General features: G+C 49.3%; 9 protein-coding genes across 9 annotated transcripts; 4 read left to right on the top strand and 5 right to left on the bottom strand.

Annotated features, from left to right (window-relative positions):
- Positions 1-132: 132 nt before the first annotated feature.
- Positions 133-1,618, top strand: N7508_010650 (cytochrome P450; the record flags this gene model as incomplete). The annotated part of the gene is made up of 8 exons (XM_058468710.1): positions 133-245; positions 316-379; positions 445-543; positions 600-736; positions 909-959; positions 1,014-1,263; positions 1,351-1,378; positions 1,428-1,618. The coding sequence occupies 8 exons, from the start codon at positions 133-135 to the stop codon at positions 1,616-1,618; spliced, it is 933 nt and encodes a 310-aa protein (XP_058316556.1).
- Positions 1,619-1,846: 228 nt separating this feature from the next.
- Positions 1,847-3,280, top strand: N7508_010651 (uncharacterized protein; the record flags this gene model as incomplete). Its single annotated transcript, XM_058468711.1, has 1 exon — positions 1,847-3,280. One exon carries the CDS (start codon positions 1,847-1,849, stop codon positions 3,278-3,280), a length of 1,434 nt encoding a protein of 477 aa, XP_058316557.1.
- Positions 3,281-3,914: 634 nt separating this feature from the next.
- On the top strand, positions 3,915-7,727 carry N7508_010652 (uncharacterized protein; the record flags this gene model as incomplete). Its single annotated transcript, XM_058468712.1, has 13 exons — positions 3,915-4,680; positions 4,738-4,787; positions 4,849-5,348; positions 5,400-5,455; positions 5,508-5,686; positions 5,751-5,923; positions 5,988-6,417; positions 6,505-6,589; positions 6,643-6,701; positions 6,768-6,890; positions 7,052-7,200; positions 7,257-7,348; positions 7,405-7,727. 13 exons carry the CDS (start codon positions 3,915-3,917, stop codon positions 7,725-7,727), a joined length of 2,985 nt encoding a protein of 994 aa, XP_058316558.1.
- Positions 7,728-7,969: 242 nt separating this feature from the next.
- Positions 7,970-8,774, bottom strand: N7508_010653 (nucleoside deaminase; the record flags this gene model as incomplete). Its single annotated transcript, XM_058468713.1, has 3 exons — positions 7,970-8,239; positions 8,294-8,427; positions 8,492-8,774. The coding sequence occupies 3 exons, from the start codon at positions 8,772-8,774 to the stop codon at positions 7,970-7,972; spliced, it is 687 nt and encodes a 228-aa protein (XP_058316559.1).
- Positions 8,775-9,741: 967 nt separating this feature from the next.
- On the bottom strand, positions 9,742-10,594 carry N7508_010654 (uncharacterized protein; the record flags this gene model as incomplete). Its single annotated transcript, XM_058468714.1, has 2 exons — positions 9,742-10,078; positions 10,149-10,594. The coding sequence occupies 2 exons, from the start codon at positions 10,592-10,594 to the stop codon at positions 9,742-9,744; spliced, it is 783 nt and encodes a 260-aa protein (XP_058316560.1).
- Positions 10,595-12,350: 1,756 nt separating this feature from the next.
- N7508_010655 (CENP-S family protein) lies at positions 12,351-12,875 on the bottom strand (the record flags this gene model as incomplete). The annotated part of the gene is made up of 4 exons (XM_058468715.1): positions 12,351-12,471; positions 12,571-12,604; positions 12,661-12,784; positions 12,843-12,875. 4 exons carry the CDS (start codon positions 12,873-12,875, stop codon positions 12,351-12,353), a joined length of 312 nt encoding a protein of 103 aa, XP_058316561.1.
- A 349-nt stretch (positions 12,876-13,224) lies between these two features.
- Positions 13,225-13,851, top strand: N7508_010656 (uncharacterized protein; the record flags this gene model as incomplete). Its single annotated transcript, XM_058468716.1, has 1 exon — positions 13,225-13,851. One exon carries the CDS (start codon positions 13,225-13,227, stop codon positions 13,849-13,851), a length of 627 nt encoding a protein of 208 aa, XP_058316562.1.
- A 352-nt stretch (positions 13,852-14,203) lies between these two features.
- N7508_010657 (DDB1/RSE1 family protein) lies at positions 14,204-17,903 on the bottom strand (the record flags this gene model as incomplete). Its single annotated transcript, XM_058468717.1, has 4 exons — positions 14,204-14,506; positions 14,566-15,012; positions 15,062-17,651; positions 17,800-17,903. The coding sequence occupies 4 exons, from the start codon at positions 17,901-17,903 to the stop codon at positions 14,204-14,206; spliced, it is 3,444 nt and encodes a 1,147-aa protein (XP_058316563.1).
- Positions 17,904-18,376: 473 nt separating this feature from the next.
- On the bottom strand, positions 18,377-20,523 carry cprA (NADPH--hemoprotein reductase cprA; the record flags this gene model as incomplete). Its single annotated transcript, XM_058468718.1, has 2 exons — positions 18,377-18,673; positions 18,733-20,523. The coding sequence occupies 2 exons, from the start codon at positions 20,521-20,523 to the stop codon at positions 18,377-18,379; spliced, it is 2,088 nt and encodes a 695-aa protein (XP_058316564.1).
- Between the last annotated feature and the right edge of the window lie 1,107 nt (positions 20,524-21,630).

A 21,630-nucleotide genomic window follows, 5' to 3' on the forward strand; every position in this document is an offset into this window, starting at 1 on the left:
AAAACACTGAAGGGCGAATTTTACCTTCCCTTCGGTATCAAGTACAGAGGCAACCCGGTAGATACACCGTTTGCCACGAGAGATCTCGCTATCCATAAGTGCATCAAAATTTCAGTCTCTCAAATTCACTCGATGACTTCGGTTCGGAAGCTGGAGCCTGCAGTGGACGATTGCTCCGACATTTTTTTGAAGGCTATGTACGAGCTCAAAGGGGAAGAAATTGATCTCGGTGTTTGGTTACATTGGTATGTGAGCTATTATCATCTCTGAATTCAATTCGGGCAGCCGAGATACTGTGTTAAACTTAATCACTAGGTGGGCTTTTGATGCTGCTGGCGCTATCACGTTCAACAAGCGTCTCGGCTTTGTAGAGAAGCGAGTCCATATTGACGAATGATAAACTCTCTCAAGAAAGGTCTTTCTTATGGATCTGTTATTTCTCAGATGCCTTCGTTAAACCGATATCTCATTGGCAATGATACATTCTTGGAAATTTTGAAGTCGCTGCCGGGATTTTTTGACCCATTTGGTTACATGTGCTCGGTAAGTGAGATCTTCGATCTCATACCGGGTTGGTTGTCTAGTTATTTACAGCTCAGAATGCGACAGAGGAGTTGAAACGGTATGAGGATCATGGCCAAAGAAACGACTTTCTAGCATGGCTCAAAAATAACACCGATGCTGGAAAGCACAATGTCAGCGAGCCAGATATGATCGGTTCTCTACTGGCCAACTTGTAAGTGCTTTTGTCTATATACCAGGAAGATGCGACTAAGAAGCCCCAGTCAAAGGACTACTGGTAGTGATACTACCGCAATCACACTTTGTGCCATCTTTTATTATCTTATGCGAAATCCCGAGTGTATCAGGAAGCTTCACAAAGAAAAAGACGCAGCTGATTTTAACAGCAATCTCTCTGAGCATATCAGCTATGCGGAAAGCTTACAACTACCCTACCTGTAAATAAATTAATCGTTGCCACTGACCTCTAAAGACTTAGCTTTCTTCTATAGACAGGCAGTCACGAAAGAAGCACTCCGCCTTCATCCAGCAGTGGCAGCACCTCTAGAACGTGTAGTGCCACCTAGAGGAGCAACAGTGTGTGACCATTACCTCCAAGCCGGCACGATTGTCGGAATCAACCCCTGGGTCACCAATCGCGATACAACCATCTTTGGGCCATATGCCGAGAAGTTCCGCCCTGAGCGTTGGATCAATTCATCTGAAGAGCAACTAAAGGTCATGAGTCGATACTCTATGGCGGTGCGTGGACTTCACCAGTGGTCGACATTCTTATTTCCTTTCTATTTTCTTCCTGTGGTTTGAAGGCTTGTTTAATTTGTTCTTTAGTTCGGGCAAGGTTCACGTAATTGCATCGGTGAATTTTTCCCATATAATGTCTCGGTCGGCTGACTAGGTGCTATCAGTTGGTAAAAATCTCTCGCTTCTGGAAATGAGTAAGGTTGTACCACAGCTACTGCGGGAGTTCGACATAGAGTGGGCATCGCCCAAGCCGGACTGGACGGTGGCAGCGCATTTATTTTCCATGCAGGAAGGCCTGGTCGTTCGACTCAAACCGCGCAAAACTGGTGATAAGAAAGGGAAATCGGTGGCCTAGAGCTAAGACCGTCCCTGATAGTTCAGGAGCTGTTCCAAGTTATTTCGGGGTTAACCATCTCTTCCTACATAAATTCATAAAGCCATGCATACTGGAAATTAGAGACTTTTTTTTTTCTAAAGGTGGTTTCTCGGTGGCTGGTTAGGGCTTATTTTCGACATCTTACTAACACGTGTTCCGCGTTTTTCACCCCAATGCTGTTATCCAGGTTCTCTGTAATCATCTGCCATGAATACCACTCCACAACAGATCCTCAACATTGAAGACGCTCTGGTGTCTGACGATAATCCAGCGCGTAATGAAGGCTTCCTCGACTATGAGCGCTGCGCGAGACTACACAATTACCTGGTCGCGTACGCCTGGATGGTCCGTTACGAAAGAGATACGCCCGACCTTGATGCGCTGGCTAGCCGGCCGCTGCGGTTTATGAATGAAGATACAGAAGCAGTTCGCGAGCGTCTGGATCCTTCGCTAAACTCGTTCCTGGATTTGATCTATGATCCAGAGCCAGAACTCTTTTACTGGGTAAACGGGGTTATAATGGACTTCTGCGATATTACGTTTCCTGATGAACACAACAATCTCGAGGACAAAGAACGATTTGTTGTCATATATGATACTGTACCAGGCTTGGGCCCACATAATCTCGGCGTTGTCTATGACCAGCAGCTCCACCGGGCCTCGTTCCCAATGACCATAACAAACTCAGAAAGCGTCGAACCCATCGATGAACACGAGGATCTGTGGTTCCCGTTAGAGACTATTCTTACCCATTGGGTCAATCTGATTCGCATGGGTAAGGTCGTAGCTGATTCGCGGGGGGAAGATCTGCCTGACGATGTGGCAATGTCTAGATCACAAATTGGGCTGTGGGCGTGGCTCCCGTACTGCTCAGTCCAGATCGATAACACTGTGGCTGCTATGGACCGCTACTCAGCCGCAATCGAATCTCGAATGCCTCCCGAGTCACTATCAACTGCCTCCACATCGCTCTTCACCGATGCAGACCTCGACACGGCTTCTGTGCCGAAGAGCTGCTTTATCCGCTCAGTTTTGACAAGAGTGAAGACTCCGCGTTTTAACTTGATTGCACCCGGCCTAGAGGTCCCGCATGATAAGGTAGCATTCGCGAGACGTCAGCAGTTTACCGACGTGCCCCGCGACGAGGCGAGCATTCCGCCGATATTGCTCTTTGCAGCAGAAAGTGCACTGACAGTGAATTTCAACAAAGAAATCCGATGGTCGTTCTTAAAAGGAGTTGACCAGGTTACAATGAACGAGAGTGGTCTTATTCCTACGGGGCTATACAGTGAATCTGTATGTCGATGTCATTACGATGAGGAAGAAGCGGGCTTCCGCCTCTTGCTTCCATTTGCACTGCGGTCTACTTTATGGGATAATGAAGGGGCGAGGATGAGTGATGGCTCATTAGTTACCTCGGGCTCCTTCACGGAGCTCTTTCAACATGGCCATTTTCACCCTTTTGGGGGTGAAAGGCGGGCGCAGAGATTGGAGAGGCTGTTCAACCGGTGGACAGAACTGATCGAAAATGGTGTATGGACGGTGGGGAGAGACGGTGTGGAGGGAGGAATTGATACATTCCGTGATGCAGACAATGGCAACGGTGCCTGGATGGATTATTGGATTGCACCTGACTGGTGATACCACCCTGGCTATTGTACTTTCTGTCAAGACAAATTCTTAATGTATGTTTTGATGCAAATGCACCGGCACTTGTCCATTAGATTTGCACCTAGCGATGCTTTTTCTATGGATTCTACAATGGAAATTAATAATAGAATGTGATTCCGAGGGCTTAGCAGAGGGATCGACAGCAAAAGTACCGAGTTTCATGGGATCCATTGGCTACTAATAATGCACTAACAAGTTCGCGGCCTTTGGTACAGGGATGAAATTCGCGCGCGCGCACCAATTCGTGGGGGCCGGAAATGGCACAAGAAGCCTGCAAATCTATGAGATCGATTCTGACATCTTTTTCAAAGTTCAAGATTGTGAGAAGGACATACGGCAATCAATTGTGATTCCTCCTGAGAAACAGATAGGGCTGGACTTCAAATGGAGCCCTGAGGTAGCCAGAGATTGTCGATCCGCGACAAAAGCATCGCCAAATGATAGCGCGGCACCGTGCAGCAAGAGGGGTGAAGCACCCACGCCAGTGTTACAAGTGCTGGAACTAGGCGCCAGAGAATGCTAGCCTCTTTTCAAGGGGTTTCCTTAATAGTCCGAAGGATCCCAAAGACGTTGTTGGCAACAGACTCAACCCAGTTCTTCCAAAATGAGTGTCCCTTCATCGGGAGGCACATTCTCGACTGCTTCTGAGTCTGGCAGGATTATCACCCCAACATCATCTCAAGATGTCAGTGGCAGTGAGAGCGGTTTGCCAATTCGGCAAGCCCCGAGCATACCCAGAACCTTGCCAACAGCCCAAACCCCAACATTTCTCTTCCAAAACTTGCAACCAGATCAAGCATCACTAAACACTACTCCTCGACCCAGCTCTCCAAGTTCGCGACTGAGCCCCGGTCGCTCGCCATCCACGTATGCTGATCAGCACAACGCTTCCCCAAGCCCAAGGCCGAGACCTATACATCCTTGCCGTCCGAGGCGAAAATCCCGAGAAATCTCCTCCCAAGTATCTAGTACCAGCCAGATTGGTGGGGAATTGAGTACCCCCGGCCCATTCTCTGTACCAGCATCCGTTGATACGGAGGATTTACAAATTCCTGGTGGGTTTCCGGCGAGTAGTGTGAGTGCTTCAGCGGCTGGCCCGTCTCAGGAGAATGAAGATGAAAACGAGGTAATCTCCAATGACATACGCGACGAAACTCTCCCTCGGGCCCCAATCTACAACACCCGGCTTCAGGACGGTCTGAAAGCAGTTAAACGCTACCTGGCCAGTCTTGCCAGCACGATGAGTCTTTCGGAATTGACACAAGATCAATCAACAAGCCTACACACGCTCTACAAGCGTACTGAGGAGATGAGCAAATTCCAGTATCCGGTGACTCGTACTGTGGGCTTCATTGGTGACTCTGGAGTTGGTATGGGAGATTTTGCACCTCCTCGTATATTTCGTTTCTTCGCTAATGTTCTTACAGGCAAGAGCTCTCTAATCAATTCACTTCTTGATCAGAAGATTGCAAGATCTGTATGTGGATGCTCTCGTCTCATTCTTCGCTGAAAATGCTTCCACTAACACAGAACTTCAGAGCAGAGAGGGATCTGCCTGCACCTGTGTGGCGACAGAATTCCGCCACACTGATGATACTCACACCGGTCCATTTACCATCGAAGCAGAGTTTATGAACACAGAAGAAATGAGAGAGTTACTTGAGCATCTCCTACTCGACTTCCGAAAGTTCTACGTCAGTTCCATATACAGGGAGCTTCAGACAACTGAGGAACAAAGGAAATGCCAAGATGCAGCTGTTAAATCATGGGAAACACTTCAATCACTTTTCAAGACCCAGCCAAGTCTGACAATTGAGTTCTTATCAGATGTGGCTGAGGGTGCACACGCTCAGATCCTTACGATGCTGGAGCGATGGGCATATGCCGGCTTAACAAACCGACAGGGTGGGTCTGACGCACTCGAGTATTCGGTCATTGCTGGTGACATTGAAGAATGTAAATCTATTCTCGACCATCTTGCTGCTGACAACCCAGAGGGTGGTGGCCCTGCTCTGTGGCCTTTTATCAAATTGATTAGGTTCGTTGAGCATTCTTTGAAAAGACGAGCAGTTACCTGATTTCCTGGCAGGGTATATCTCAATTCACCTATTCTGAGGACCGGTTTGGTTTTGACTGATCTGCCTGGTATGCATTAAAAATGTACCGATATATTATTGGTCCCGACTAATTAGTATAGGACTGCGTGATCTCAATTTCGCAAGAGTTCGGGCAACTGAAAGATACCTTGCTCATCAATGCGATGAGGTCTTTATTGTGGCAAACATTTCTCGAGCTGGGACCGACGAGTCTGTAGGAGACATCATAAGAAGGTGTAGGCAGAATCAGCCTCGAAGAATCATTTGCACGAACTCCGAGGTACGAATCCACCCATAATATCACACAGACCCTTCTTCACAAGACTTTCTGACTGTCTCTGTAGGATGTTTCACCAGAAGAGGCGTCCCGTGAGCAAGGGCCAGACGGACGGCGCGTCCGGGAAATGAACAAGGAACTCGAAAAGGTCAAGGGGCAGCGCATAACGGCTAAGTCGCAAAGAATGAAATCGAAGGGCGATGATCTGGTCAAATGGCTGCTCAAAGAAACAGGGCTCAGGTAACCATTTCTTCCCCTCGCCAATGTGACCCTTGTTGACTCCAGGGCAGTGACAGGATTGTAGAATTGGACTTCGAGTAAGGTTATACCCAATAATCAACTCAGCCGGCTTTAACACTAACTTGTATGTTAGCGTCACCCGTTTCTTGATCCACCGGCGAAATCTCAATATTTCGCGCGAGCTTCGCAGAAAATATGATAGCGTCGAAGTATTCTGTGTCAGCAATACACTATACTCCGAGCATCGGAACGGCGATCCAACCCAGGCAGATAGGTACCTCGATCTAACTGGCATACGAGATCTTCGCCGCTATTGCCAGCTAGTCCCAGCAGAAGCTCAAATGCGCGCAACAACTGCATTTCTGGAGGACGAAGTCCCGGCAATGGTGGGCTCAATTCGCCAATGGGCCCTATCTGGGACAGACCCAGTCACTGCAGAAAAGGCTGCCGAGCTCCGGCGTGTTCTTAATGAGTCTCAAGAAGCTCTTCGCCGGGTATGCTCAGAAACAATACCGCTTTGAATGGCTCCGGATTGTTTTCCTTTTCTCAACAAATCCAGGGCATTTTCTGATAGTCAATAGGATTTTCAATCGTCGGAAGCACATGTAACTTGCATGTTTCAAGAATTGAGAGAGCTATTTAACAATTCCATCATCTCATGCATCAGTGAGCGAAGCCACCTCGCCTTATTTGCTAGGTCTAACAACTTCATACAACAGATACGTCTCGAGCTCAGTGGAAGCAGGAAAGCCTCGACGTCAGTCAGCGCTGGGCCGGGGTAATTTTCACCTCCTTTTAGCAGATAAATATGAAACATGTTCCGAATCACTAACTGGTCTTCTAGTGGCACTGGGCCTCCTACGCTTCATTCTGTCAGCACGATGGAAACTGGAGTACCAAGGCACATCCAAAAGAGCGACCTTGGAATGAGCAATTCATACAGCAAACCCGTGAAGCCTTGGATCCCGTATGGGAAGGAATAATGGAATGGCTGGAATTGAAATTTGAATTTCTGATTGACATGCTCAACGTGTCATTCTCAGCTCTACTTTCAGGTATCCAAGGTAACTTGTTTCTTTTCCTTTTTTTTTTTTTTTTTTCTTCTTCTTAAAAAAGGTTATGCCTCAGTATTCTTTTCTGACTTTTTCTAATTTTGCAGAGCATCAGCATCTCGCACCCCACGCCCTACAAAACATCATTGTCAACATGGGCCATAGACGAGAGAATATCCATACGCATATCAAGAATGAGATTATCAATGTCGTTTCAAAAACACAGTATGGCAGACCTCACTTGAACACGAGCTTCAGCCACAATTCTAACAAACTTCCAGAATTACAAAGCGAGACATGTTAGAGCATCACGCTGATTCATTCATATCGATGCTCATGAAGCCATGCTACAATTATTGTAACGGTGTGGGAGGTACGTGGAGATAAATCCAATACAACATAATCTTCTTGTTATTGACCGTATTTTAGGACCAGGATCTGACAGACTTCGAAAGGATCACATGGAAGACCATTTGAGAAACTCCAGGCTATTTGCCTCCTATTCTACGCATGCAAAGAATGTCTACGGCGGAATCATGACTGAAAGCCTCAAAGCACTGCAAGAAGAAATTGATAAGCAGGTAGAAGGCATAGTGCTAGACTTCCACGCCGTGGTAGCGGACGAAGGAGAAATACCGGAAGCGGAGCGGGCACCTGCTTTGGCAAATGAGCTGAGATCCCTGATCCAGAGTGGTCAGGCTATTCTTGAAGATACGAATAAAATTGCCCAACAACTCAATGCGCGTGGCTGAGCAACAGGATGAGCTACAGAACCAAACCTTTCCCGAGGGAACGCCCATGTCAGACAAGCCTCTAAATTGTGAGCCGGCGAACTATATACAATTTGATTTTATTTGATTTCATGTACATCTAGCCCCCGGGATAGCCATATAACTAACGTTGGTCGTTGGTCACGCTGTGCCAATCATCCCGAAAGCTGTTGTCGTTCATGACATGTAGCGTGTTACCTTTCACAGAACCAGAACAAAACCTATCAAGAAGACGTGCAGCTCGAGCCACTCTTCGTCCGCGAACAACCACTGGGACAAGGATACGACGGGTCGTACTGCCAAAGGAAATAAGGATCGGTCTCATTAGCAAGAATACCACCCATAAGTCGCGACTGGCTGGGCAGGTCATAAGAAGCCTCAAAGATATCCATGGACGAGATGCGGATCTGTCCCCAGCCTTTCTGGATAAGTGTATCGATTGAAGTTCCATAAACATATTCTCGGAATCCGGCCCATCGGATTGCGGAGGCGCACTTTTCTTTGTTAGCTTGGTATCATCTAGACAGGATTGGATATGTTCCACGTACCATTGGACAACTCTCGGCATTGGTATACAACGTCAAATCAGTGAAGGCGACTTGTGCCTCTGCGGCTGTCATGCGGTATTTTCCATGCGGGTCTGTTAGGATGGCGGTGCAGTTTTTAATAGCTGCAATTTCGCCTATGTTACCACCCATCCCGTGTTAGTCTCATTCTTACGAATGAGGATTGTGTTTTGATCGAACCATGTAAAGATGGATTCCCCGTCTTTCCATTCTCATTGACCCCCAAACAGACAAGTTCGCCTTCGTTCGAGGCTGTGTGATTTACAATTGCCGTTCCGAAGGCTGCAAATGGACATGTTGATCCGGCAATTTGGCTTAATGCATCGTTTGCGAGGCGCATCCAATTTGCTCGGGTTTGGTTTGTGATTCCGTTGATACTTAGGGAGGAGTCTGCGAGTATCACTGTTAGTGCAGTGGGAAAAATTGGGGCGAGGAGAGCGAGACCACGGGTTGGAGAGCGCATTCTGAATTTAACCAGCGTAGGAGATCAAATCTGTAGCTTCACAACCCTTGTACAAAGGCGCGATCTTAAATATTGTAATCTACAGGGAAGGCCGGGACCTAGCGTTCTCGGCCGCGGACGGCCGAGGGATAGATGGAGATTGGACATTGATAACTGGGAATCAGGGAACCAGGGAGCTTTAGGTGGTTGATATACTGCATCAACTTGACGATATGCCCCCTGGACCTCTAAGTTTCCGAATCCGGAGAAGAAATGATCAGAAACACCGCGATTCTTCATCGCACTTGGTCTTTGGTCATGTTCCTCGCAGGCTTTTTTCGCCAATCATTTTCCATCGTATTTGTGTACCATCTCATACAACTGGCTCTAGTGTTTCGAAGGACGGGTTGCAATGAGACGTGACTATATAGCAATTTTGTGTAATCAGCTCGGCCGACACTCGGATCAGTGATAGGGATAGAACAAAGTTATTGAGAAGATAAGGGCATTGTTCGATTTTAGACAGGGAACCAAATATAAACAGATGTCCTATACTTTAGTTAAAAGTGGAAGCAAACAGTATGCTCCCAGACTTCGTCATCACAACAGTGGCACTCGCAATCTCTGGTTGTTACCAGGTGGTGGCGGCGACCCTATCGCCATGTGTGTTCTAGAAACCGACATCTACGTAACCAGTGGAGTAGACAAAGAGATTCATTATTATTATCGGAGTGACGTCCAGCCAGGTCCGAAAGACCCAAGTATGCCGCCAGATATCCTCCATCATATTGTACACGGACCAATCTAACAAACAAAATAGTGGTATCTCGGCCAAATTTAATACAAAGGGTCATGTAATCATCGACTGGTGCAACCAGTCCAACTCGAGGAAGTCGGAGCAGGGGCGAAATGACAATGATGTCATTGTCAGACTTGCCAAGCTCATCTCCCCAAGTCACACCACGCCAGTTAGCTAGCGATGGCAATTCTAGATGTTACCAGTGTAGGCTGAGTTACCATAGCCATAGCCATTGCCATTTTGAGCAGGAGTGGCAGCGGTGTTCTTGTTACGACCCCACGAGCCACCAAACCAAGACTTTTCATTCTTGGCCGGCTCAGCGCCCATCTCGACGTCTGTAGGGGTCGGGTGGCCGGGCAGAGTATCAGCGCCGCCAAGAGCCTCGGGGCTGTTCTTGTTGCGGCGCCAGAAACTCTTACGGCTACCGTACGTGTAGCCGTTGTTAGGCGAAGGACCGAATCGCTTCTCGCGCTTGTGGTGGCGGGCCAGGAGGATCTGGAACAGGATAGAGATCAAGAAGAGGAAACTAGGACATGTTAGTGGGTCTGTCGCGTGTATCGAACATGGGGGTTTGTGATTCTGGGGTGAAAGCTCACATTCCAATGATTGCAACTGCGAATACAACTTTCTCCAGCTTGCAGGCCATACCGAAAGTCAATGACTTGGACGCTGTCTCGGCGTCGGCATCGCCCGTTCCAAGGGGTGTATCGACAGTGCCGGTGCACTTGTCGACACCATTGCGAGTCAGGACGGCGATGGCGATCATCGCGCCCGTGAAACACACGTCCAGGGCTACGCCTAGGAAAGCGAAGAATGTCACACCGCCCAGGCAGCAGACAAAGATGATGCCCAGCAGGCCGTAGGCGGTAGCAGCACCTGCTAGACCTTCCACAGCCTTCATCCAAGTAGCGATATGCTGGTCATGCTGGGCTTGGACGGCCAGGTAATAAGAGAAGATGCCGAGAATGACGGCAGCGTCGAGGAACTGGAGGACGCGCAGGCCCAGATTAAAGAATCGCAGGATAACCCCACCGATTCCCATTTTTGAATATGTTCTTTTGTTTATATGGATATATGTGAAGACAAGACTCCGGGGGAGGAGGAGAATATATGGCAGAAAAAGAAGGCAACAGGATTCGGACGGGTTATAAAGAGGGACGACCCTGAGTCGACGCAATTGACGAAGATCAGTGGATGGCAAGAGTCGATCCTGGTCTTGTTGGCTACTGACTGGCCGGACACGGTCTGCGCCACACCCGATATGGCTAGTCTGTCCCACATGATGTCAGTCCCATGGAACAGAGTGGATCTGCCCTATTGTTGGCCTCAATTCTCAGGCCTGATTCGGTGACATGTGATGAGGTTTACCCAGCCACACTGCCAATACAAACGCTACAGTGCTACAGTACAATCATGTATCCCTAACTTATACGAGGTATGCGAGGTGGCCGGTTTAACGTTATAAAGGGTTTACAAGCCGAGAACTAGCACTAGCACATGCAAGGCATGACCATGAACCAACGGCCTCACTCGAAATGTACCCACCAGCCTCTTCACACATGTGCCAACACCCTTAATTCCAACCTAACTTGAGGTAAATTAACCATAACCTGCATACACATAAAGCTACATGTACATTATAACTCTTCCCCTACTTGCTGTGATCATTATTGAAACTCTAATCTCCAGCCGGGAATAATCCCACTCCCAGCCTCTGCACACCATCCCGACAACTTACACGCCGTACATATGCAAACAATTATCTTTACCGTGGTCGGCCGCCCCTTGCATGCCACGGCAGTTACGCTAGAGCACGCGAAAGAAGCTCCACGCCGTTGACAAAAGATGACGTCCGCATCCACTTCTCCTCCACCGCCAAATCCACATCTCTGCCGTGGGTCCGAATATTGCTGCGCCGTGGTCTAGGCACAAGCGTCTCAATGCGTATATTGTGGGACATGCTGTGATCGGCCAGAGGCTTTGACAGTGCAGTTGGGGGTGGACTTCCACCCTCCGTGCTAAGTTGAGTTTGAGTTTGAGTTTGAGTTTGAGTTCGAGGTTGGTAGCCCGTATATGCATAAATATAGCTCTAGGGGTACGGGACAGGTGGCTGAGGTTGGGGCTAGGGTGGCGAGTTTCCAATATCTGTACAAGGCGGTAGTAGGTAACTACGCGAGTAGCCGTTGGATGACTCTAAGCTACTTTGAATGGAGATGGATTGTAATCGTCTCTGAAATTAGCATTGAATTGGGGTTTGCTTTCAATGTCGTACATGGTATAGTGATTTCGTTGGGGGTATGGACTGGGAATAAAAGGACATGATTCAACACTTCCATCGGATGCTAATAGGGCATGGGGAGTCCTGCAACGCAGCATTGTAGTGCCGGGACTGCTTGGTGAACACAAGCCAAAGAGACCAAGCGGGTAGCTCAGAAAAGGATGGCTTCCATGGGAATGGATATGGTGAGTCCTGGACATGAAAAACCTTGGAAACCAAACTGGGCCTAGTGTGCTCGTGTCCTTGTCCTTGTAGGACACAAGCTCTTCGGCCTGAGGTGACAGTCGCTGCTGCCAATGTGCAAAATGACACTGGCGAAAATATGAGGACTAGACAGAACAGTGCTAGAGGTTTACTTCTGGGATAATTTGAGAACGTCCCAGGAGGATAACAGAGAAATGGAAAGGTCGTCATGTCGTTTCGGAAGTTGGAGCCAGTGGTACAGGTCGAGTCAACCAGCATGATCTGCCATTGCAGAAATGGGTCACATCGCTGATCAGCTAAGACAGCTCAATACCATCTATTCAGCAGGTTCTTCACGCTGTTGCTCAACGAAAGCACGAAGGATCGAGTCCAACCCCTCGTTGCGGCGAGCGAGGAGCATCACATCTGATACATTGACAGTGGAGCGGCCAGCATGTCTATAGACATATCAGTAACAGTTTCTTTACAAATGGCACATTTCACAAGCAGGACAGAATGCCATGTTCCACGTAGAACCAACTCCTGTAGCAACGTACTTCGCAAAGGACTCTAGATCTTGACTGACAGTTTCTGCCGGAAATTAGTCTCAACAACTCCATCTCCGAAATAGACAAGACAAAACATACCAATTTGAGCCCACACCATCTCAGTCAAGGCACCGATAAACTGTGGCGTCGCATTAACGCCCAGCTTGATAGTCTCCTCGTCGACGATCTTGCCAATAGACAACCACAGCGCGGATTTCAGGCGCTAGTATCGGAGGTCAGTATGGATGCAATCGCACAGAGACTACTGAGCTAGCACTCACCTCCTCCAGACCAGCTTCTTCAATCTGCTCCATGATGTTGATGAAGTCGCGTACCAACCACCAACCGCTGATTGGCCAAACGCGTACGGCGGAACAACGGCTAATCCGGCACAGCACGCTAGACTCAAACAGGCGACTCTCGTTGCGGGAACCGCGGAATTTCAGAGAACCAAAGAGCAATTCTTCTCTCTACTCTGTCCTCTTCTTTCCTCAAACTCAGGGGCTAGGATATCGTCGCATTCACTATCCAAAACTTAAGGAAAGGGGAAAAGCCATTGCATTGCGCACCCTCCCTCCTACCTAAGCTCAAGCCCAAACACCCTCCAAAAAAAAAAAGCCGCAACTACCTTTCACCAACCAACCAACCACTCTCAAAATCAAAATGGCATCCGCAACTCAAACCCCCGACCTAAGCGAAAAGGCCGTCGAAGCCGCCAACGACTTCTTCGCCCAACTATACGCCTTCTTCGAGCTAGTCATAACTCGCTTCTGCACAAACAGCTACAAATCAATCGCCGACATGTCCGGCAAACGCTGGACAAAAGTAATCGGAAGCGTAATCTTCTATATCCTGGTGCGGCCCTACATCGAAAAGGGCTTTAAATGGCTGCACGACCGAGACCGCCGCTTGGAGAAGGAGAAGAAAGAAAAGGAGCGCGCTGAATTCGGCAAGGCGAAGGTATCCGCCAACTCCCTGCGCGGGGGCAAGGCATCGACTACCGTTTCGGCCTCGGGCTCTTCTTGGGCTGCTGCTGCTGCGGCTGATGGGAAGGGTCGGGTTCTGGGCGAGGTTGAGGGATCTGATGATGAGGTTGAGCTTGAGGATGAGGAGGATATGTTGCCTCATGCTAGTGGGGTTGGGTCTGAGTGGAATAAGATGGCGAGGAGGAGGCAGAAGAATTATCTTAAGAGTGTGCGGAAGGATCAGCGTGCTGAGGATTTGAGTCGGGATCAGATTATGGAGTTGCTGGATTGGAGTGATGAGGAGGCTGCTAAGAAGGATGCTTGAGCTACTTTTCCTTTCTTGGCCTGAGATTTTGGGCTTTAACTGCTCTGGGTGGCTTGGTTTGTGTGCATTTGCATGGTGACTGGGTTTAACTTATTCTTGTATTGTAATTGTTAAACAATTTAATAGCACTATATGTGCCTTTGCTACATCTGGATTTGGGTGTTAGTTAGGCTAGATTAATAGACTAATAGACTAATAGACTTGTGTTTACCACATCATATATCTGAGTTGGTGGTTATTTAAAGATACATCACAAATCAAACAGAGGGTCAGCCAAATCCTCTAACCAAAAACCATAGTCATGAGTAATCGTAACATATCACATAGATACCTAATAAAGAAGCATAAGAAACTAGTGAAGTCTCCTGAGGGCCTCAATAATCTCCTTAACCTCATCTACACTCATAGAGCCTACCTCCTCAACAATCTCTTCCTGCAAACTCGGCGAGCAGGTCAAGAATAACTCAATGAGTTCACCATCGACAAACCGGTATGGCGCATCAGATGAGCGTACCATCGTGCGGAATCCACGGAATTTATCGAAGGGGAGATTGCCGAGAGAGTCGACCTTGGCAGAGACGACTGTTTGGAGGGTCATTAAGAAGTCTTGGTGTTCAGGGTTGATCACTGCGAAGAGGTAGATAGATCCCTCGACCTGTGGTATATGTGCATTAGTATAGAATTCGGATTCCTGAACATAGAGATAAAACATACCGTTGCCAAAAACGCCCGTGGGACCACAGTTGTACTGGCAAGATTTGGGATATTCACCGGCCGAATCCGGTTAACCATCTCACCGAGCGCAATCTCACTCGTTGGCATCAGGCGTTGTTTATCCTGCGCAGTGACGCCGTTCAGGTTTCGTGATAGGACGATGAGATTGCCCTCCGCGTCACTTTGCAGGAAAGTCTCTTTGCCTACGCAGGCAACCGCCGTACTCCAGACGGTCTGGTAGTGACGGCCGACTTCAACGAGGGTGTCTGGCTTCCCGTCTTTGCCGTGGGTGAACTTCACCAGGCACACGCTCTTCATGAGATCGGACACAGCAACGATATCATCAACGACATGGACATCCACGGGTGCCGTTGATGTGCGGTAGGCTGCCAGCTTCTCGAGCTTCATTGGTCCCGAGTGACTGTTAGTAAGCTTGTAGACAACAACCTAGATATTGTTAGTTTATACTGGAATAGAAAGTTAGGTAAAGGCTTACTGTCTTAACGAGAGCCGCGATGATGAGATCGCCCATCATTGTGAGAGCTCGACAAGCACCCTTGACCTGTAACTCAGCCACTTTGCTAAGCTTACGACCATGATCGACCTCCAAAACAAGAATTCGTCCGCGAATAGATCCCTCTTTAGACTCGTCTGCATACGCCGTGCCGACAATAAAACGGTCCTTGAAAGTTTCTCGCCCATTCTCATCTTTGCCAGTGGCGAATTGAGTCCGAATGACACTCTCCACCAGCTCCTCTGTCTCCAATTCCAATGCGTCAAGACGACGGAACATGATTTCGTCTGCGAGAATGAAGTGGCTGCCGACGATTTCGTCGCCGCCATCAAGCTTGCGATCAATTGTGCCGATTCCGAATGCTTTCTCTGATGGGGAGTATGCCACTCGGCGGACAGTAGATCCAATTGGTAACGTTTGGATCTGGGTGGTTCGTTCTCTGTCTACCAGGGCGATCTTCAGTTCCTTTTCTGTTGCCACTGCGATGGCTTCGGGGTATGCTTCTGCATTGAGATGGCAAACGCGTGATGCTCCTTCAGAGTTCACGGCGGAGTAGATGATACGGCCCTCAGAGCCATAAATCAGACTGGGGTTCTCGCATGTAGCAAATACATTGTAAAGCCCATCGCCCTTGGGGAGTTTCTTGAAGATTGGTTGCTCGGATCCGAGAACGAGCTTGGTCATGCCGGTCAGCGAGTAGTCATCGGGATTCAATGAGAATGTGATGACACAGCCATCTGCCATTGAGATGAATAGTGTGGGATGACTATTTGCCAAGACATCGGCCACGAGAACTGATCGAGGGAAACTCTCTCCAGTGGGACCCAATGATTTGGTCTGGAAGACAGCAAAGTCCTTGACTGACATGACTGATACCTTGGCTGATTGAGGGAAGCCTGCTATGAAGACACCCATTGGTGATGATGGGACAGTCAAGCCGGAAATCTGCTGATCAGCACCGAGATCTTTCTGTGTAATGAGTTGGACGTTGTTCCTGATATCGAATGATGCTACGACTTGGCCACTGGTGACAAGAACCATATGATCATCATTGGCAGATGCAGCGGTGATCAACTTGCGATTCTCGGGAGCCCATTCGAATGTCACCATTCCACTTTCGAGATCAGCCACTAGGGCTCGTTGTTCTGTGACTTGTAGAATTCGGCCACCGGGTAACTTGGTAACAAGAAGAGTGTTTTCCGTGAGAGTCAGCCCGAGGAAGCTATCCAGTTCTTCGACTTCACCATCAGGGCTGAACTGGAAGACACGCGTCTCATCTACAAAGGTGACGATCAGCGTGTCTAGGAATTTGCCAGAACTTCGAGTCTGTAGGCCCCAGAGATCTGTGATATGATCCATCTCGCCCAAAACACCCAGTTCCTCCATGCCAACACCACTGCGAACGCTGCGCAATGAGCCATCATCGAAAGCGCCGGATCCAGTGACAATGCGAGCTTGACCAGATGAGAACTCATGTGTTTGACCCTCATTCGACCGAGCTCCAAGGTCCATAATGGTAAAGTCGAGAATGGGAGCAATGTTGGACAGTGTCTGAATGATCTCAAACGACTTATCACTGAGACGGATGACCTGAGAATCACCCTGATGTGATCCAACAAACAGCATCCCTCCACTGAGATATACCAGTACCGCAGCACGGGCCGTATTCCCAAGATACTCAAGCTTCCAGTCATCGATCTTATTTTGACTGTCCAGCAAAAAGGTCAAGAGGAACAACTTCCCATAATCATCAGCAAGCAAGAACCGCTGACTATCGACCATCTCCCAAGCAACAAAAACAGTCGACTCATCCAGATTCCGCGTCATAACATCATTAGCATGGTCATCAATATACTTGATAGACGTTTCCCCAAGAACAATCAACCCACCAAGCGGACCAGGAATAGGAATCAAATGTGAAGAACCAAGATCAAGTTCTTGCCCAAACACGCCGCCTTCAAGCTTCTTATCCTCAACCTCCTTAAAGGTAGCATCAGCCGAAGTCCCCGAAGTGCCAGGCGTGAAATCCAGCTCGCGAATCCGCAACCGGACCTTCTGCTGATTATCCTCATAAAGCAAGGCAAGCCAAGGATTCGACCCAGAATGCAAGAAAGCAGAAGACCGAACGAATAACTCGTCAATACGTGAGGTCGTCGGCGTATCCAATTCTCCAACCTGCGGCACATCCGGCATCGATGCCGCCGTTGAGACTCGGCCTCGTTTCTTTGTCGCCTGCACAATCGGCACAACGACAACAACGCCTTCGTACACTTCCAGCGTCATGAATCGGCCCGAAGGGTCGATCAGACATCGTGCTGCGCATTGCGATTCGCGGGATGCGGGCTCGGCGATATCGACGTAGCTACGGGCTGTCTTAATTTCATGCATGTCATGGTCCCACGTTAAGGTGAAGTAATTGAACTGGTCTGTTCCGACGAAGAGGTGGTCGGTGGGTGAATGTGAAGGTGCGGGCAGGCATGCGAGCATTGTAACCTTCGCGTAGAGCGCGCGCGTCGCGGCAAGGATGAGGCCATCGGGTGTGAGAGTGTAGAATTCGAGACGGTTGGATTTGCTATAGGTTGCATGCGATGGTTAACTTCGAGCTCTTTCATCTTGTGGATAGCTCATGACATAACATATTGAAGGGCTTGGTTGCGCTGTTTTCCTCTTTGGGATGCGACAGCATGGGTTTCGCCGGGATACAGGAGACTCGAACTCACGCTGCGACTAGGCAATCGGCTTCATTGCTTTCTTTGTTGAAAAAGTTTAGCTTTACAGCGTGCCGGATGCTGCTTGCCCGGTGGATGGGCACGACGTAGGCCATTTTGGGTCAGCTGTGGATGGAACAGCTCCGGGCTGGGCGGGGTTCAGCTTTGCGCGCCTGGGGGTGGAGGAAGTGGGCTGGGATTTGCTTTGGTTTTGATTTTCCCCGGTGGACATCTCACGATGTTCGCAGGTTGAAGGGATTGAGTCGGTGTGGGGTGAGAGTGGAAGTTCCGCCATGACGTTCCGCTACTACCGGAAACATCTGCAGGACTGCCCACAGTACCTGAGCAACATCTATATGTACTGTGGCAATCGAAGTAAAATGTTAAATTCGCAAATGGATTAAATTGTTTAAATCACAAGTCTAAAATCATCACCCACCCATTGCCCCCATGGAGGCATCAGGGCAAAAAACTTAATCACAGAAAAGGTGGAAAATGCTAAGCATACATGAAACGCAAAGAATGTTAACCAGAACATGAATATGTATGCTCATCTAACGCGTATCGAAGGAAACATTCCATTCATCAGTCATGACCAGACATCCTCCTGGTAGCTGCCACTGCTGCGCATGTGCTTGACCATCTCCTCGCCCTTTTCGGCAGGGAGGCCACGCTGCTCAGCGATGATGTGGCCGAGAGTCAAGTTGACCTCGCGGGCCATGTTGGCGGCGTCACCACAGATGTAGAAGTTGGCCTTGTTCTTCAGCAGGTCGCTGACTAGCTGGGCGTTCTCCTTCAGGCGGTGTTGGACGTAGACCTTTTGGGAGCCTTCGCGGGAGAAGGCGGTGATGATCTTGAGGGAGTCTCCCATTTGGTCTTGGTAGATCTGTGATTTATATGTGTTAGCTTACGCGCGAGTCATCAAATTAATATATGAGTGCATACCTTGAACTCATCCTTGTAGAGGAAGTCCTCGTCGCTCTTACGGCATCCGAAGAACAGAAGTGTGGTTCCAACCTTCTCGCCCTTAGCGGCGAGAGCAGCACGTTCTTGGATAAATCCACGGAAAGGAGCAACACCAGTACCAGGGCCAACCATGATGATAGGCTTGGAGGGGTCGGAGGGGAGCTTGAAGTTGGAGTGGCGGACGTGAACCGGCACGTGGATACCATCGTATTTGTTACGGGGACCGGTAATCGAGTAAGTCATGCCATGAGGATCGGGAGAGGGGTCGCCATTCTGCTTCTGCTTCAGGGCCAGGAGGTAGTTGGTGGTGACACCCTTGACCATGTGCGAAGCACCGGGCAGGCGAACAGACTCGACAACAGCGGTAATACTAATCTTGTCCTTTTGAACCAGAGATGAGGAGGAGATAGAATAGTAGCGGGGCTGGAGCTTGTTGAGACCTTCAATGAGCAGCGAGAAAGGAACGGCAGTGAACGGCTTGGACGTGATGCTCTGGAGGGCTTGACCAATGTTGAAGCACTTTTCGGAAATCTTCTCGTGGAAGTAATCCTTGTCGCTACCGAGGCGGACGAGTTCGGCCTTGCTCGCCTCATCAGGGGCGAAGGCAGCAAGAGACGAGACGAATTGACGAGAGACGGGGGCGCAGACTTCCATGTAGTAGCGGACGGCGGCATCGTAGGTGGTAGGAGTCGGGATGGGAACCTTGGCAGTGACATCAATGCCCTTGATGGAGATGACCGAGTGACGCTTGTCCTCAATACCGAAGACCTGGAGGAAACGATCGACCTCGGCACCAGCGTTGGTAGGCCAGACAGCGATGTGGTCACCGGTCTGGTAGCTGAGGTTGCTATCGGCAATGCCGATTTCCATGTGCAGACAGTTACGGTCCTTAACAGTGAAGAGTTCCTTGGATTCGACGATTGGGGCAATGTACGGGTTGTGGGCAGAGAAGGGACCCTTGGCGCGTCCCTCCCGGTGGGCAGCAGTCGGCTCACCAAGGTATACGCACTCGTCCTCCGGGGACTTGTCATTTTCCTCGCTCACAGAGAAGACCGCTTCGTAGACAGCTTCGCGTTCCTGGAGACCCATGGCGTCGGACAGAGCGGCCCACATGGGCTCCTTCCAGGCGAGGAAATCCTCCTCCATAGTACCGGCACCATCGTCACCCTCACCAGCGTCACCAATGCGCTGCGCACCGAGCTTGGTCAAGGCGGTATCGACTTGACGGACCATAGCGTTGTAGTGTTCATAAGTGTTGTTACCGAGACCGAATGCGACGTACTTCATGGACGAGAGGGGCTTGTCATCGCCGGTGGCACCGCTCTCGAAAGCAACGTCCTCCCCGGTGAAGAATTGGTAGAATTCCACAGCGTTGTCAGTGGGTTCACCCTCACCATAGGTGGCCAGCACAAAGAATGCGACCTTGTCCTCGGGGAAGTTGTCAATATTCTCGTAGTCATAATCCTCAATATCGGCGACCATGGTCTTGAGACCGAAGCGCTGAGAGCCCTCCTTAGCCAGACGCGATGCATAGTCCTCCGCAGTACCGGTTTGCGAACCATAGAAAATCACACAGTTCTTGTTCGTTTCCTCCATCTTCTCCACGATGTTGCGAGTTTTGCCGCTCTTGGCGGCACCATTCTGAGTAGCGCTTGAGGTGGCATAAGGGTCCTTAGGAACGGCCCAGTAGCTTCCCTTGGTGAAGTAGGCAACGCTACCCACCAAGAGAGCGACCAGGACCACCAAGTCGAGAGTGTCCAGTTGCGCCATTGCGACAAGGGGGAAGGTTGTTTCCCGGGAGGGGGTGTGTCCAGGACAGAAACCAAAATACAAAAGTAGGCCAGAAACCAAAAAGATCCAAAGTCCAGTCCGGTCCCAAAAGTCCCCTTGAGTGAAAAGAAGATAAAAGCAACGGTGGTCTGATCTGCAGGTCGGAATGTCCTGGCTCCGTGTGGATCTGCCACTCACCGCTGACTATAGAGGAAGTGTTGGATAGGGAAAGAGAAAGACACAATGTATAGTACAGGAACCAAAGAAAAAAGGCACATCCCCGTATATATACTTATGTGGGGAATCTCCGGGGCATTCAATCGGGAAATCAATCTTTATAACATCCAGTGCCATCAACTACCACTCGTTGACCATTGTGTCTCTATAGTTTTTGCCTTCTGTGAAGGCGGAGAGCGGGTAACTCCAGGGTGCGGCAAGCCTCTTCGGGAGATCACAAGTTTCTATCAACTTCGCCGCTCTCCACACTCCCCGAGTTAGCCGAATACAGTTCAACTGTCACCCCCGCGGAATCCTTTCCGTGGATTGTTGAAGATATCCCCCAGACCCGTGGCGAGTTGCCTCTTTGAGTCCGGCTGCGGCGGAATATCCCCCACAGTCTCCTAGGAGTTGACTTATCTGGTAGCCTCCATCTGTGTGACTTGATTCCCTTTTGGTCTTATTTTCCTATGACTTGAACATATCTGTTTGCCATTGTCTTCGATACAGGGCTACAGGGCTCCAGGCTCGATGTGACAAGTCATGCCCACCCCACATACTCCGAGGTTGTTCTACTCGTGCACCATATAACCTTTCTATCGGTAACTTTATATCTGAGCTTCAGGGGCTCTACATCAAGGGGTTGCCCTTGACCCCTCAGTGGATATAATCGGAGGCTTGAAAACTCAGGGGATCTGTACGATCTGTAACATCCGGTCCGAGTTTGAGCCTCGTGTCAGAATAACGCTAAATCGTGGCAATGCTCGGGTTCGGGTCTATGCTGTTCTATTTGCATTAGATGGTCATTCTCGTCAGTACAGGGTACTTTTCACCAGGTCTATAAAGCACATGGACCAGATAGACCAGACTCGTATCTTGTACTCCCTACTC

The sequence above is a fragment of the Penicillium antarcticum genome, assembly GCF_028974205.1.
Source record: "Penicillium antarcticum strain IBT 31339 chromosome Unknown utg000009l_segment0_segment0, whole genome shotgun sequence".
Classification (NCBI taxonomy): Eukaryota; Fungi; Ascomycota; class Eurotiomycetes; order Eurotiales; family Aspergillaceae; genus Penicillium; species Penicillium antarcticum.